Source organism: Panthera uncia, chromosome B1 (genome assembly GCF_023721935.1).
Source record: "Panthera uncia isolate 11264 chromosome B1, Puncia_PCG_1.0, whole genome shotgun sequence".
Classification (NCBI taxonomy): domain Eukaryota; kingdom Metazoa; phylum Chordata; class Mammalia; order Carnivora; family Felidae; genus Panthera; species Panthera uncia.
In genome coordinates, this window is record NC_064811.1 from 54,060,173 (window position 1) to 54,076,298 (window position 16,126).

Genomic DNA, 16,126 nt, shown 5'->3' on the forward strand with positions numbered 1-16,126 from the left:
TTTAGACCTAAAAACACCTGCAGGTTGAAAGTGAGAGGATGGAGAACAATTTATCGTGCTAATGGACATCAAAAGAAAGCCAGAGTAGCCATACTTATATCAGACAAACTAGATTTTAAACCAAAGATTGTAACAAGTGATGAAGAAGGACACTATATCATAAGTAAAGGATCTATCCAACCAGAAGATCTAAGAATAATATCTAAGAATATATCTAATAAGATCTAAATATTTATACTCCCAATTTGGGAGAACCCAAAGGTATAAATCAATTAATAACAAACATAAAGAAATTCATTGATAATAATACAGTAATAGGAAGGGACTTTAAACACCCCATTTACAACAATGGACAGATCATCTAAGCAGAACAACAAGGAAAAAATGGCTTTGATGACACACTAGACCAGATGGACTTAACAGATATATTCAGAACATTTCATCCTAACACAGCAGAATATTCACCTTTTTGAGTTCACATGGAACATTGTACAGAATACATCACATACTGGGTCACAAATCAGGCCTTAACAAGTACAAAAAGACTGAGCTCATACCATGCATATTTGAAGACCACCATGCTATGAAACTTGAAGTCAGCCACAAGAAAAAATCTGGAAAGACCACAAATACATGGAGATTAAAGAATATCCTACTAAAGAACAAATGGGTTAACTAGGAAATTAAAGAAGAAATAAAACAAATATATGGAGAAAAATGAAAATGAAAATATGACAGTTCAAAATCTTTGGGATGTAGCAAAGGTAGTCAAAAGAGAAGTGTATACCAATACAGGCCTACCTTAAGAAGCAAGAAAAGTTTCAAATACACAAGCTAACCTTACACCTAAAGGAGCTAGAAAAGGAACAGCAAATAAAGTCTAAAGCCAGAAAAGGAAGGGAAATAATAAAGCTTAGAGCAGAAATAAATGATGTGGAAACAAACAAAAACAGCAGAAGAGATCAATGAAACTAAGAGCTGGTTCTTTGAATAAATTAATAAAATTGATACATCTCCAGCCAGACTTACCAAAAAGAAAAGAGAAAGGACCCAAATAAATAAAATCACAAATGAAAGAGAAGAGATCATAACCAACACCATAGAAATCAAACAATTATAAGAGAATATTAGGAAAAATTTTATGTCAACGAACTGGGCAATCTGGAAGAAGTGGATAAATTCCTGGAAACATACAAACTACCAAAACAAACAGGAAGGAATAAAAAAAACTGAACAGACTTGTAACTAGTTAAGAAATTAAATCAGTAATCAAAAATCTCCCAACAAACAAAAATCCAGGGCCAGATGGCTTCCCAGGGGAATTCTACCAAACATTTAAAGAAGAGTTAATATCTATTCTTCTCAAACTGTTCCCCCCACCAAAAAAAAAAAAAAAAAAAAAAAAAAAAAAAGAAATAGAAAGAAACTTCCAAACTCATTCTATAAGGCAAGTATTACCTTGATTCCAAAACCAGACAAAGACCCCACCAAAGGCCAATATCTCTGATGAACATAGATGCAAAAATTCTCAACAAGATACTCATAAATCAAATCCAACAGTACATGAAAGGAATTATTTACCATGATCAAGAGGGATTCATTTCTGGGCTGCAGGTGTGGTTTAATATTTGCACATCAATGTGATGCATCACACTAATAAAAGAAAGGACAAGAACCATATGATCCTCTCAATAGATGCAGAAAAAGCATTTGACAAAATACAACATCTATTATTCATAAAAACCCTCAACAAAGTAGGGATAGAGGAACATACCTCAACATCATAAAGGCCATGTATGAAAAACCCATAGCTAATATCATCCTCAATGGGAAAAAACAGTGCTTTTCCTCTACAGTCATTAACAAGACAAGGATGTCCACTCTCACCAATGTTATTTACCATAGTAATGGTAGTCTTGCCTCATCAATCAGACAACAAAAAGAAATAAAAAACATTCAAATTGGCAAGGAAGAAACCAACCTTTCACTATTCATAGACAACATGCTACTCTATGTAGAAAAACTGAAAAACTCCACCGAAAATTACTAGAACTGATATGTGAATTTAGCAAAGTTGTAGAATAGAAAATCAACATACAGAAATCTGTTGCATTTCTATATGTCAATAATGAAGCAGGAGAAAGAGAAATCAAAGAATTGATCTCATTTATAATTGAACCAAAAACCATAAGACAGATAGGAATAAACCTAGCCGACGTAAAATGTCTGCACACTGAAAGTTATGGAATACTTCTGGAAGAAATTGAAGATAACACAAAGAAATGGAAAAATATTCCATGCTCATGGATTGGAAGAAGAAATATTGTTAAAAAGTCTATACTACCCCGAGAAATCTACACATTTAATGCAACTCCTATCAAAATACCACCAGCATTTTTCACAGAACTAGAACAAACGATTGTAAAATTTGTATGGAAAAACAAAAGACCCCAAATAGCCAAAGGAATCTTGAAAAGGCAAAGCAAAGCTGGAAGTATTACAATTTCAGATGTCCAGTTATATTACAAAGCTGCAATCACCAGATAGTATGGTATTGGCACACAGACACATGGATCAATGGAACAGAACAGAAAACCCAGAAATGGACCCACAACTATATGGTCAACTAATCTTTAACAAAGCAGGGAAGAATATCCAATGGAAAAAAGACAGCCTCTTCAACAAATGATGGTGGCAAAACTGGACAGCAATATACAGAACAATGAAACCAGACGACTTTTTATACCAAACAGAAAAATAAATTCAAAATGGATGAAAGACCTAAATGTGAGACAGGAAGCCAAATCCTACAGAACATAGGTAGCAACCTCTTTGACATCAGCTGTAGCAACTTCTTACTAGACATGTCACTGGAGGCAAGGGAAACAAAAGCAAAAATAAACTATTGGGATTTAATCAAGATAAAAAGCTTCTGCACAGCGAAAGGAACAGTCAACAAAACTTAAAGGCAGCCTACAGAATAGGAGAAGATATTTGCAAATGACATATCTGATAAAGGGTTAGTATCCAAAATTTATAAAGTATTTATGAAACTCAACACCCAAAACCAAATAGTTCAGTTAAGAAACGGGCAGAGCCATAAACAGACATTTTTCCAAAGATATACAGATGGCTAACATCCACATGAAAAGATGCTCAACATCACTCATCATCAAGGCAATACAAATCAAAATCACAATGAGATACCACCTCACACCTGTCAGAATGGTTAATGTTAGCAACTCAGGAAACAGATACTGGCAAGGAAGCAGAGAAAGGGGAACCCCCTTGCCCCGTTTGTGGGAATGCAAACTGGTGCAGCCACTGTAGAAAACAGTATTGAGGTTCCTAAAAAGTTAAAAATAGAAGTACTTACAAGCCAGCAATTACACTGGTGTTTACCCAAAGGATACAAAAATACTGATTGAGGGGGCATATCACCTTAGGTTTATAGCAGCATTATCAATAATAACCAAACTATGGTGGTGCCTGGGTGGCTCAGTCAGTTGATTTCAGCTCAGGTCACGGCCCAGGGTTGTGGGTTGAGTTCTGAATCAGGCTACATGCTAAGTGTAGAGCCTACTTAAGATTTTGTCTCTCTCTCTCCCCCTCTGCCCCTCTTCCCTGACTATGCTCTCCCTGAAACAAGTAAAATAAAGTAACATAACATAACATAACATAACATAACATAACATAACATAAAAATAAAATAAAATAAAATAAAATAAAATAAAATAAAACAACAACAAAAAAACAATAGCCAAACTATGGAAAGAATCCAAATGCCCATCAATCGATGAATGTATAAAGAAGAGGTGGTATATATATATAATGGGATATTATTCAGTCATCAAAAAGAATGAAATCTTGCCATTTGCAACAACATATATGGAGCTGGAGTGTATTATGCTAAGTGAAATAAGTCAGTCAAAGACAAATCCCATATGATTTCACTCACATGTGGAATTTAAGAAACAAAACAGGTAAAGATAGGGAAAGGGAAAAAAAGAGAGGAAAGGAAACCATAAGAGAACAGACTGAGGGTTGATGGTGAAAGGTGGGTGGGGAATGGGTTAGATGGGTGATGGATATTAAGGAGGGCACTTGTTGGGATGAGCATGGGGTGTTATATGTAAGTGATGCATTACTAAATTGTACACCTGAAACCAATTTACCATATGTTAACTATCTAGAATTTAAAAATTTGAAATAAGAAAGAATAAAGAAATGTTGCCAAGTACTTTTCAAAAACACATACTAATGAATATACACTGAAATTTTCCCCATTTATCAAGTGAACTTCTTACCTAGTCATTTCCAAGCTTCTCCACTGGGAAACTTCATCTTACCATGACACATTATTAAAATGAAAATATAAGAGTGACCAAGCATTTTAAAACTAATAGCAAATAAATTCAAACAAAAACGTTACAGGATTTTTAAAATTTTAAGCAATTGAGGGACAGTACTTATTTTTTAAAGTCTTTAATTGAATTAATAAATCCAATTAACTTAATTAATTCCACAGGCCCAGGATTTGTTTCCTTTTTGGGGTGATGGAGTGGTAGAGGAGTATGCTTTTAAAAAAACACAACAAGCCTATATTTCCTTTCTTTGCTTGTAGAGTAGAGAAATTTAATATAATGTAAATATAATAAACTCTAAATAAAATATAAGTAAAATAATATAAAATATAATGCTCTATCTTTTATTTGTAATTAAAATGTTGATTTTCAGTTTCAGATCTTTTTTCAAGGGCAAAATAGTATTGTTAAATTAATCCACTAGAGGGTGCACAATGATCATATCATCAAATTTAAAGCTCAGAAACTCAAACATGTATTCAACTAATTCTATTTTATAATCCAGATATTTTTCCATATCACAAAGTAACCATTTAAGTTTTCCATACTTCTTTGCAGACTGACTTTAAATTTAAAGTTCAGTTCTGAATTTGACCCAACAGATGTTATGAGTCTTTGGAAGAGTTACTTTACAAAGAACTTGAGAATCTAGTATTTCTTTAAAACCTTAGGTACTTCCCTCCACAACTTCCTGATCATACTTGGACCCAGATGATCCGAGTTTGACTTTCTTCCCTGCACTAGGCCACATTTTCACTTTAATATTTCATCTTTTTAAGTTAATATGATAAAACTTTCAATAAAATGGCTTTTTTTTCCCCTGGTGCAAAAAGATGATTTATTAAAGCACTAGGACAGGTCCTCTGGGTGGAAGAGGTGCCTGGACCCTGAGGAGAGACTGATTATGTACTTGGGAGTTGGGGAAGGTAAAGTCAAAGGAGTGTGTTTCCAAAGGGATTTTCTTTCTTTTTTTTTTTTAAATATGAAATTTATTGTCAAATTGGTTTCCATACAACACCCAGTGCTCATCCCAGCAGGTGCCCTCCTCAATACCCATCACCCACCCTCCCCTCCCTCCCACCAGCCATCAACCCTCAGTTTGTTCTCAGTTTTTAAGAGTCTCTTATGGTTCCCTCCCTCTCAAAAGAGATTTTCATATGCTAAAGAAAACTCACAGGACACTGGAGGCCTAGCTATCCTCAAGCTAAGGTTGTTTTTCCCTCTAGCAAAGCATTAACTTAAAGACAGTAAGGAGTTCCTGGAGAAAAGGTATATTGTGCCTGCCTCAAGTATTTGTCACTGGGCTGCAAGTTATAAGGAAATTTAATCTGACTTTGAAATAAAGTACTATGATTTGAGCTGATAGTTATCATCTTCGTTTAATAAATGCTTATTTTTAAAGCAACTCCTTGTTCAAAAACTACTCTAGGTGCTCTCTGTCATAAAAGATGAACCAGATATATCCTGTTATCAGAGAATTTAAAATTTGGTAGGGGAGATAATAGCATGGTTGTGACACCTGTTGTACGTACTAGGTAAACTGTGATAAGTGCTAAAAGAGTGATATGGTAGAGTGTTATGGTAACTCAGAATCTTACTTTCCCATAAATTGTTTTAGCCTAGGTTCAGTTTATTTTGTGCTCCAAGGTCATGTTCATTTGAATGATTAGTATAGGGATCTACTTTAGTTCGTGGGTTGTTGGGTTTTTTTTTTTTTTTGTCTTTGGATTATATTTCTTTAATTTCTTTGTTTCTCCTTTCTCATACCTGACCTCAGTTCTCATCAGTAGTTGCTTTATTTTGCCATAAATGAGAGAAGTATGTTTTCCTTCTTTACAGTCATTTGCATATGCTTCTTAGAGTATTATTTTTAACCCTCACCTTATCCCAGCCTAATTACGTTATTGTCTAATCTTTTCCGGAGGTAATTATCTTTATTACTATTTTTAAATGTTTATTTATTTTGAGAGAAAGAGAGCATGAGCAAGCAGAGGAGGTGCAGAGAGAGAGGGAGAGAGAGAGAGAGTCCTAAGTAGGCTTCACTCTGTCAGCAAAGAGCACGACATGGGGCTCGAAACTGTGAACAGTGAGATCATGACCTGAGCCGAAAGGAAGTGTCAGACGCTTAACCAACTGAGCCACCTGGGAAGCCCCAAGAGGTAATTGTTTTTAGATAATGTACTTCATTCAGTTTCCTCATCTATAAAACAGGGATGTTAATAGTATTTACCTATAGGGGCTGTCAAGACAATTAAATGATTTAATACTTGCCAAGCATTTCTAATAATGCCTGGCACACAGCACTATATGAGTTATAAACATTATTATGAAAAAAATTTCAGGGCACACAACTTATAAATGTGTATTCATATATTTATTTATTTATATATTTGTAAATGTATACCATATATTATTTCCTTATAGCTCTTAAGCATCTATTCTCAACTTAAGACTTTCCTGCCATATCCTTCTCCAGCATCCTACAGGAACAAAGGAAATAGACAACATTGCATGGTGTGATATACTGTAGTATTTAAAAGCTCTGGGTATGGAGTTAACTGGATGTACTGACACCCACACTTACTAGACAGTAATCTTGGGCGTTGTATATAACATTCTTAACCTTAGTTTCTTTATGAATGAAAAAAAAGATAATTGTATCCAATATAGAGAGTTGTTGGGAGCCTTACAGGAAATAATGCATGCAAAAGGATTTAGCGTATTTCCCGGCACATATTTATGTCTTCAATAACTAACACTTATCATCATCATCATTATTGTTGTTATTTATGTATTTAGTATGCTACTACTATGTTCCAGTATAGTTCTTGGCATATTGTACACGTGTGACAAGTGTTTATTGAATTTAAGCTCCTTGTCAAGTTCAGAAACACATTCCATTCCTGTCAAGTGCATTCTGTGTGTCAAGGCAAGCCTCTACACATCTTCAGGTCATATATATATATACATATATATGTATATATATATATGTATATATATATACACATATATGTATATATATGTGTATACATATATATACACATACATAAATATACATTTATATAATTTTATATAAATTTATATATAAAATTTAATATTTATATTTATATATAAATTTATATAAATTTATACTATATATATAAAAATATATATATATATATATATATTTAATGTTCATTTATTTTTGAGAGAGCACAGACAGGGAGGGACAGAGAGAGGACCGGGACAGAGGATCCTTAGCAGGTTCTGCTCTGACAACAGTGAGTCCGATGTGAGGCCCGAACTCATGAACTGCAAGATCATGACCTGAGCTGAAGTTGGATGCTCAACTGACTGAGCCACCCAGGCACCCCCAGCCATGTATCTTTACACCAAAGACCAAAAGGATGTCTCATATATCATGCCTTCTGACCTGGGTTAATGTTAGAATTTAAAAATGTGTCCAAATGTATGCTCCATATTAACATGGATAAGCTAGTGGTATGAACTTCTGCAAATAATCTGCTACTCTGTAACACTTGTGGTGGTAAATGACTGTCATTGGAAAGCATGTGATTTTTTATTAGATATGGACACATCTAATTCAGGAAATGTTTTATCCTCAACATGCGCTTACGAACCTAACCACACATAGTCTTAAAGCAGATTGCCTTTCAGGTCATGTTTGTTCCTTCTCTTCTTTTCCCTTCCTTTCCTTTTTCTTTTCTCCCTCTTCCTTCCCTCCTTGCCTCCCTCCTTGCCTGCCTGCCTTCTTCCTTCCTACCTTCCTCCTCCCTTCCTTCCTTCCTTCCTTTCTTATTTGACTGTTACAAATGATACCTTTAAGACTAGAACTATTATGCATCAGCATATATAGCTTTCAGAATGAGCAGGATAGCCTGGTGACTAGGGAGTACATTGGCTAAACTTACTTATCAGTCAGAATGAATGTTATAGTTTTGAGAAATTGGAAATAATCTTTATGTAAGCCAATTCTCTTTGCTGTCTCTTAAAGGATCATTTAATTTTCATACACGTATTTCCCTATTATTTTATCTCCTGACTTTAAAAACTCTTTATGAACAAAGGAATGAAAGCAGGAGGAGAGGAAGGAATGAACATTATCAGAGTGTTTAAAAATTAAGTCTTGTACTAGATGATTTTATGTATCTTTATAATTTATTCTTCATAATTATGCTTTTAAACTTAGTTACAGTAATTTTCTCAGAACCACAGAGATGGTAAGAGACAGCATTGAGATTTGAAACCAACTTTGTTAAAATCCAATATTCATGCCATTTCTACTATTCTATTTTCTTCCAAGCTTTGTTTCAGGGAAATCTAAGGTCTTTAGAGACCATGAGCAGGGCTAGTAAATGGTCAAGCAGAAGATTGGCTTCCCTTACCTCTCTTTAGCAAGAACAGCTCCACTTGTATGTTTCATTGGAGCTCCAGATAGAATTTTGCTTTTTTTTTTTTAAGTTTACTTATTTATTTTTAGAGAGAGAGAACGAGTGTGAGAGGGAGAGGGGCAGAGAGAGAGGGACAGAAAATCCCAAGGAGGTTCTGTGCTGTCAGCACCACGCTCAATGTGGGGCTCAATCTCACGAACAGTGAGATCATGACCTGAGCCTAAATCAAGAGTTGGACGCTCAACCAACTGAGCCACCAGGCACCCTTAGAATTTTGCTTTTTTAAAAAATAATTCCATTACTAGGAAAAAGTTTGAAAGTTGAGCTATGCTATGCTGGAACTTCTGAAAATATATCCCCAGACCATCACAGAATTTCTCAAGCAATAGACAATCAATATGTAAACCAGAGGATGATGATTAAATTCATCCTTTCAATGTAAATTAGCCGTTACAGGATGCACCTTTGTCAGTGGGCTTATCCATAGAGCATGGTGAAGTTTACTATGTGCCATAGTCTAGAAGTAAAAAGGCCTTTCAGTCTTTCATCTTCCCCATTAAACATGTGTAACATTAGTCATGGGATTAAAACCTCTTTTATTCAGAGAGACAGCAGAGAGAGAGAGCTATAATAAAAAGAAAAGCCGGACTTAATACAAAGACGTGAGTCCAACAGGTCAAGTGACATTGAGAAAGTCAATGAATCCCTTTAAACCAGTTGTTTTTGAACTGCAGATTGTACCCATCAGTCAGTGGCAATCAACAGTAAATAATGAAACAGTAAATAATGAAATGGAGGGGCGCTCAGTCAGTTGAGTGGTTGACTGTATTTGGGCTCAGGTCATGATCTGAACAGTTTGTGGGATTGAGCCCTGCATGGGGCTGTGTGCTGACAGTGCGAAGTCTGCTTGGGATTATCTCTCTCCCTCTCTCTTTCTGCCCCTTCCTGACTCATGTTCTCTCTCTCAAAATAAGTAAATTAAAAAAAAAAAATGAAGTGGAATGGTGTTGAATATTTTATGAAAAATTTTCCCAGTTATAAGTGTGTGAGGAACAGACAAAGTCCCAATGTAGTATGCATTTCTTACTGCCAGAAAGGTGTGCACGCCATTGCTTTCAAAGATTCTCTTTGTGTGTTCTCTGATACGCGGGGTAGTGGTAGTAACATGGCTGTTATGTGCTGCACAGAGTGAGGTTTTTCAGGAAGCTTCAGCAAAGTGCTTTACAAATATAATCTGTTGCTGAAAGGATGAATTATGTGTTTTACCAAATAAAAGAATACCATCATTTTCTGTGGCCCATATTCACACAAATCTCTCAGGAAGAGTGATGTATTTGAGGTCAGGCTATTACATGAAAATCTGAAACAATTCAAACTTAATTTCATAATTTCTTTTTACTATATCAAGACAGATAAGTATTTGGCACTATCTTTCTATTATTGCTGTGACATACTTAGATGAAGATAATTGAATTAATAAATCAATATTTTTATTATACCCTCTGGGACAGTGCTTAGAGAAGGTTGAAATTGTTAATTTGCATTTCAGTTATTATCACAATTTGACCTATTTCTGCTTCTTCAGACTTTCATCAGTATCCTAACTTACCAGCTACTTTCCAAACGGCTATACTTCTCCAAAGATCTTATACTGATATCATCATGTCCTAAAGCAAATGTTTTCAGCTTTTTTCACAGTTTGCCTTCCCTCCCCCTTCAAACAAACAGAGAAACAAACAGGCAGACACTTCTGTTCTCAACCTACCTGCCTATTTCAATGGTTTCACTGTTAAAACTCCTTGGCTAAAAATATTAGAGCTTTAGTTTATACTGTTCTCTTTATCAACTCCCTAAATCCAATTTGTTGCCAAACTTTGTTTTTTGTTTGAAATGTCCCTCTTAAAATCCATGCTCTCTGAGACCACCCTAGCCACCAACCTAATCATTTCATTGCCAGAAAATTCAGAAAAGGTTTCTCTGTTTCTCACAATTATTTGGGTCTATGAAAATTTTCCTAAAATATTTTTGTTAAAAAATCATTTTATTTCTTGCATAGGACTCACAAAGGATATGTGGCTCCCACATTAATTTCAGAATTTCCCCTGGTTATCAATGTCTTCTATAATATAGGTCCATTATACCCTTCATTCATTCATTTAAATGAATGAAGCCAATTTGTTTTTAAAGGAAAAAGTGAAGGATTTATTTGATCTGCAGAGAAATTAGATCATCTGAACATTTAAAGTTTCTATTTCTGCTAGTTGTCCTATTATGTACAGTGAATTTTAATGAAGTTGAACACAACAGAGTCTCCACCGTTTAAGAATGTATTCCTTAATGACAAAGACGAGCAAATGCATGATCATGATGTTTTATGACAAATAGTACACGAGAACTAGAAGACAAGGGAGCAACCACCAAATCTGATATCTTGCTGGTGCCACCTCTCAATCTTTCACTTCAGCCAGACAAGTGTCCTGTGAAAATTAATCACACATTTCAACCTTTCCTGAAAAATATATGTGATCTTTGACTTTTTTTTCTATCTAAATACCATTCATCTGAAAAAACCCAGCTTATCCTACTTTTTTCTTAAATCATTCCTTCACCATTTCAACTCTTACTCATTTCTCCTTCTTACACTGGTACTAGGTTTTATAAATGTTAAGTATATGGTTGTATTAGTTTTATAAAAGTATTGTCTCCACAACTGAATTACATTTTATTGGGGGGTGGTTTCCTTGAAACCATCAGTATCATGCTCAGTGTGAAGAAACTTACTTGTTTATCTTTCCTAAGAAAAAGAATAAATAGGCAACACTCTTACTTTAAAGAAACAAAATGGAAAACTTAAACCATAGCCTTATCTAAATAGTCTCATTTCAAGAGACGTATTTACTATACCCATTCTTGTATATTCAGTCACCATGAGAATCTTCATATGCCTTTCTCCAGGAACATCAGAGTACTTTAGTTTTTCCCATTCCTCCTGCCATAAAACACACCCCAACTAAATTGATCTAATATCCATGAAATATTAGTTAAGTGAGGAATTGGTGGTGAAAATTTGGTGGCCCAACTTTTTAGTGTTTTAACTGTATTTAATGAGTTTTGCATGGCAGGATTTTTGTTGTTGTTTTATGTTTCTTATTTTTGTTTTTTTAAAGCACCTGGCCCATTTAGAATGTCTACATAAATTCCATTTGTAGTGGCAGATTTTGGGAACATCCTGGTCAACCTTGATGCCACTTCTTGACACATCCTTGTACCCTGGGTTCATCATCATATGATACATTTACAAGCATAGAGACAATTTACTCATCTGTTATTAGGGAATCTTTGCTATTTGTAAGACTGTGTCCTTTTCTTCAGAGATATGACTGCTGAAAAAAAGGCAAATTCTACAGGCCAATTAACCAGGTTGCCTCAGATGAGGACAATCTGGAACAATATCTACCTGTACCTGATTTTGCTAACAGCCTGTTATTGTCTAAACTTTTTCCAGAAAAGCTCAAGTCAATCTCAGAGAAATATTCAGATTTCAGAAGTCCAGGGTTTCCCACTTTTCCTCTTTATTCAGTCCCACCCGGCTGCAAACTCCAGAACAACCTACTAGCTGACAATAGTTCTAAGTTGCGACAGAAACAGATTAGTTTCCACTCAAGAAATCCCAAATAAGACAAATTATAAATACTTTCTACCTATGCAAATTCCATAGTTCCTAAATATTCTCTCCATTTACCATATCAAACAGAGCAAAAGAAGAACTAGAGGAAAGAATAAGATGGGGTTGAGGTCCAATTGGACAATAGCCACATTTTTTGAGGAGCATTTACTATGTACCAGAGATTATGCTAGACACTTTAATACATTGTTCTTCTTATCTTTACAAAAGTTGCATAATATAGGCATTACCTCCATTTTATAAATGAAGGAACTGAAACCCAGAGAAGCTAAAAATTTGCCCAAGGTAACTGCCAGGATTAAACTTTGCTCTTGAATTTCCAGAATCCAAACTCTCAAAGACAATACAATACTGCCTTTGACATACAATAATACAATACAATACTCAAGATTAGATAGGAAATCTGTGATTGCCATATCCAAACAAGTTCATGATAATGGTTTACCTGTGGTCCAGCAAGGATACTACTGAGGAGCCATGCCAAGCCAATCATGGACTGTCCGAGCTTGCCATTGCTTTTCACAGCTAGAGGCCTCGTGATGGCCAGGGAGCGGTCCAGGCTGATCACCACCATCATGAAAGCTGGGGCATACATGGAGAAAAGCTTCAGATAGCTGAGCACTTTGCAGAGGAGCTCTCCAGCATACCATTGAACTGTAATATTCCACATCCCATCTAGTGGCATGACAAGCAGAGTCTCCAACAGGTTGGCTAAGGTCAGATGTTTTAAAAGCATCTTCATTCTTGAAAGCTTTTTTCCTTTCTCTTTCTTCTGAGTCCACTTCTGAAGTTTCAACAAGAAAGAAGCGTTAAAAGTTGTAGAGAGTAGAAAAAGGAAGAAAGTAACCGTCACTCGGATCTTTCCAGATAATGTCAGTGTGGGGAGGTTGCCCTGCATCAGTGGGATGCTGTTGTTTATGGCTGAGCAGTGATTCTGATTCTGTTCAGGAGGGGCACTTGCCATACCTCCTGACTGATAGAGCTTCAAGACTTGTGTTTCTGGCACTTCTGATGTTTTATTGTAATCTAGCCCAAAGCCCTGTTTTATTTCTGCCTTCTTTAGATGGAAACGTCACAGATTTAGATTTATGTCAAATTTCGTCCCTGAGCTAGTTTATATTTAATGTAAAAGATCAAGGTGAACTTGTTTTGTGGGCTAATAATCCAACACAGTGCTAAAACAGAACATGTCAAACACATTGTGAGGGCCAAATGTAACTGTAGTACCTCAGCAGATGGCCTGGTTTTCACAACATTTTTCCTAAGTAGAGAAGGACACTTGAAGCTTAATTCTGAATTTAAAATCCATTCATGCCGTTATCCACATGACTTTAATAAGGAGATTTTCTAAAAACTATTAAGTGTTATTGTTCTGTCCAAGAGATACAAGATGAAAATGAAAAATACTAAAAAAGAACTCAATCCAGTTCAAATCTGTTGTTTTAATAAGTTAATTCTTTTCTCAAAAGCATTGGTTTTCTTTTTCAATCACACACTGCTGTACATGAAACACTAGACAAATATGTTCATTTAAAGCCATCCTGCACAAAATGTCAAATTAATACCTTAACAGAATTAATTTGATCTAATATAAATTAGTCTGCATTCAAATTTATCAATCAATCCCAATGGTCAGACTATCCATGCTTAGGTTGGGTAAAAATCATTAATTTTTAAAATTATTGCCTTGCTTTTATAATTGTTTAAATACTCTACTTTCCATTATTGCACATTATTCATAGCATAGATAGATATTGGAGAGAATACTGTATAAATGCTGTAACCACATTTATCTGTGTTTATATATAATATGAATAGTTGCTTAAATTCCTTTATATATATGTTATCTGATCATTTCCAATTGGGGCCACTTCGAAACAATCTCTGTGTTGCTGCTTTACCTTTCATGATGAGTGCTTGATGATGTTATTTACCAATACTGATATGACTTACACTGGAATTTATTAAATCACTAGGTTGATTCAACTTATGTCAACTAGTTTGCTTTTGTGGCAGCTAAAGCAGGAATGTTAAGCATATAGGTGAGTCTTTTGACTTAGATGGTCCATTCTTGTTGGTTCATAGATTTGTTTTTTGTGTCTTATATTCATTTATTTAATAAGTAGTTACTAAATGCCTGCTGTATATGCTCTTAGCCTTTGCAGGTGATAAAACATGCACGTGGCATCATCTGGGCCCTGAAGGAGCTTATTTGCTGCTACAGAAGAATAAGTAAGAGTGTTGGATATGTCTTAGGTGTCTCTTCAGATTCCCTCTGCACTGACTGCCTCCAGGATCTAGAGGGACTTAGAACAGTTGTGTATCTCGGCTCCCTCTTGGCTGTCACTACATGGCAGAATTACTCGCTTTCTCTCACTACTTCTAGCCTTGAATGAAATAGTATAGTGCAGGGCATGGAATCTGGCTTCCTAAGTGACTTTCTGAAGGGACTGGAAATATTTTCCAGTGGAGTAGTTTGGTTCTGAAATGGACCCTTTCTAAATAATTAGTGGGAGGAATAGATGAGTCATAAATTATGAGAAGTACACCTTTTGGAAAAACATATCCCATGTATTTTAAAACACAAAAAAGAGCATAAATATAGACTTGACTCTTATTATTTGTGGTAGCTCTATAAAGTTGCCACCAGCACTGAATTGGCAAATACTGAACACTTGCTCCTAACAAAAGTGTAGGGTTAGGTTCCTGTGAGCTAAAGCACCATTTGCATTAAATAGGTTCCTTTGCCAACATCCTTGTAAAACAAGCCAGTCTCAGCATTGAAAACTTGCTCTTTCGCACAACCCTTTTCCTGTATAACACTTAGATGATATTTAGGAAATTGTTTTCAAGATTCCTGATATGTAGAAACTGTCAAAACTGCAAATTTAACATTTTTCACACCATATAGCCTTTCAAATTGTGCAAGTCAGTTACCATAAGTTTTTTTTGGCTTTCACTGTCACAACAATGCTGTTTACTATATTTTTAATGCTTTTTTAAAACATTTTATTTATTTTGACAGAGAGAGAGAGAGAGAGAGAGAGAGCACAAGTGGAGCAGGTGCAGAGAGGGAGGGAGCAGGTGCAGAGAGGGAGAGAGAATTCCAAGCAGGCTCTGCATTGTCAGTGCAGAGCTCAACACGGGGCTTGAATGATGAATCAATGATGATTCATGATTCATGATTTTCTATAAATAAAAATCAATAAATAAAACCAAAAAGTTAAAGAAAAACAATAATTCCCACTAGAACTTCCAAATAAATTAAACTGTATTATAAACATAAAATGTTTATAACATTAAAAAGAATAGTGTTTTAACCTAGAACTTCACAATAGATTGAAGTACTATTTGAGTCTTGAGCTGTTAAGGAGTTTAAGGGAAATGGTGAAATTATGTTTATATAGATAAAGAAAGGTATTTTTTTTTACATCCGAGATTTATGACCATAAAGTTTGTACCTGCTATATAAGTTATACTAGGTTCATTATAAGATTTTATTTTCCTGAAGAACTCAAAAGGCTTTGCATATACATCATGTCAGTTAATCTGAGCAGGGCTATATGCCTGAAATCAAACAAAACAAGGTAATCATTTTTACAAACCAGAAAAGCTATTATATGTGGGCCAGAAACAAAAAGAAGAAAGGAAAAATGTTAATGGTAAAATCTGATTATACTGAAGCA

General features: G+C 35.1%; 1 protein-coding gene across 2 annotated transcripts in view; it reads right to left on the bottom strand.

Moving 5' to 3' along the window:
• Nucleotides 1-13,404, bottom strand: part of GNRHR (gonadotropin releasing hormone receptor) — a 21,398-nt gene extending 7,994 nt beyond the window's left edge. For both annotated transcript variants that reach the window (XM_049630558.1, XM_049630559.1), the window contains exon 1: nucleotides 12,886-13,404. In XM_049630558.1, the coding sequence (XP_049486515.1) occupies nucleotides 12,886-13,404 (519 nt within the window). The remainder of the gene's footprint in view (nucleotides 1-12,885) is intronic.
• Nucleotides 13,405-16,126: the final 2,722 nt, after the last annotated feature.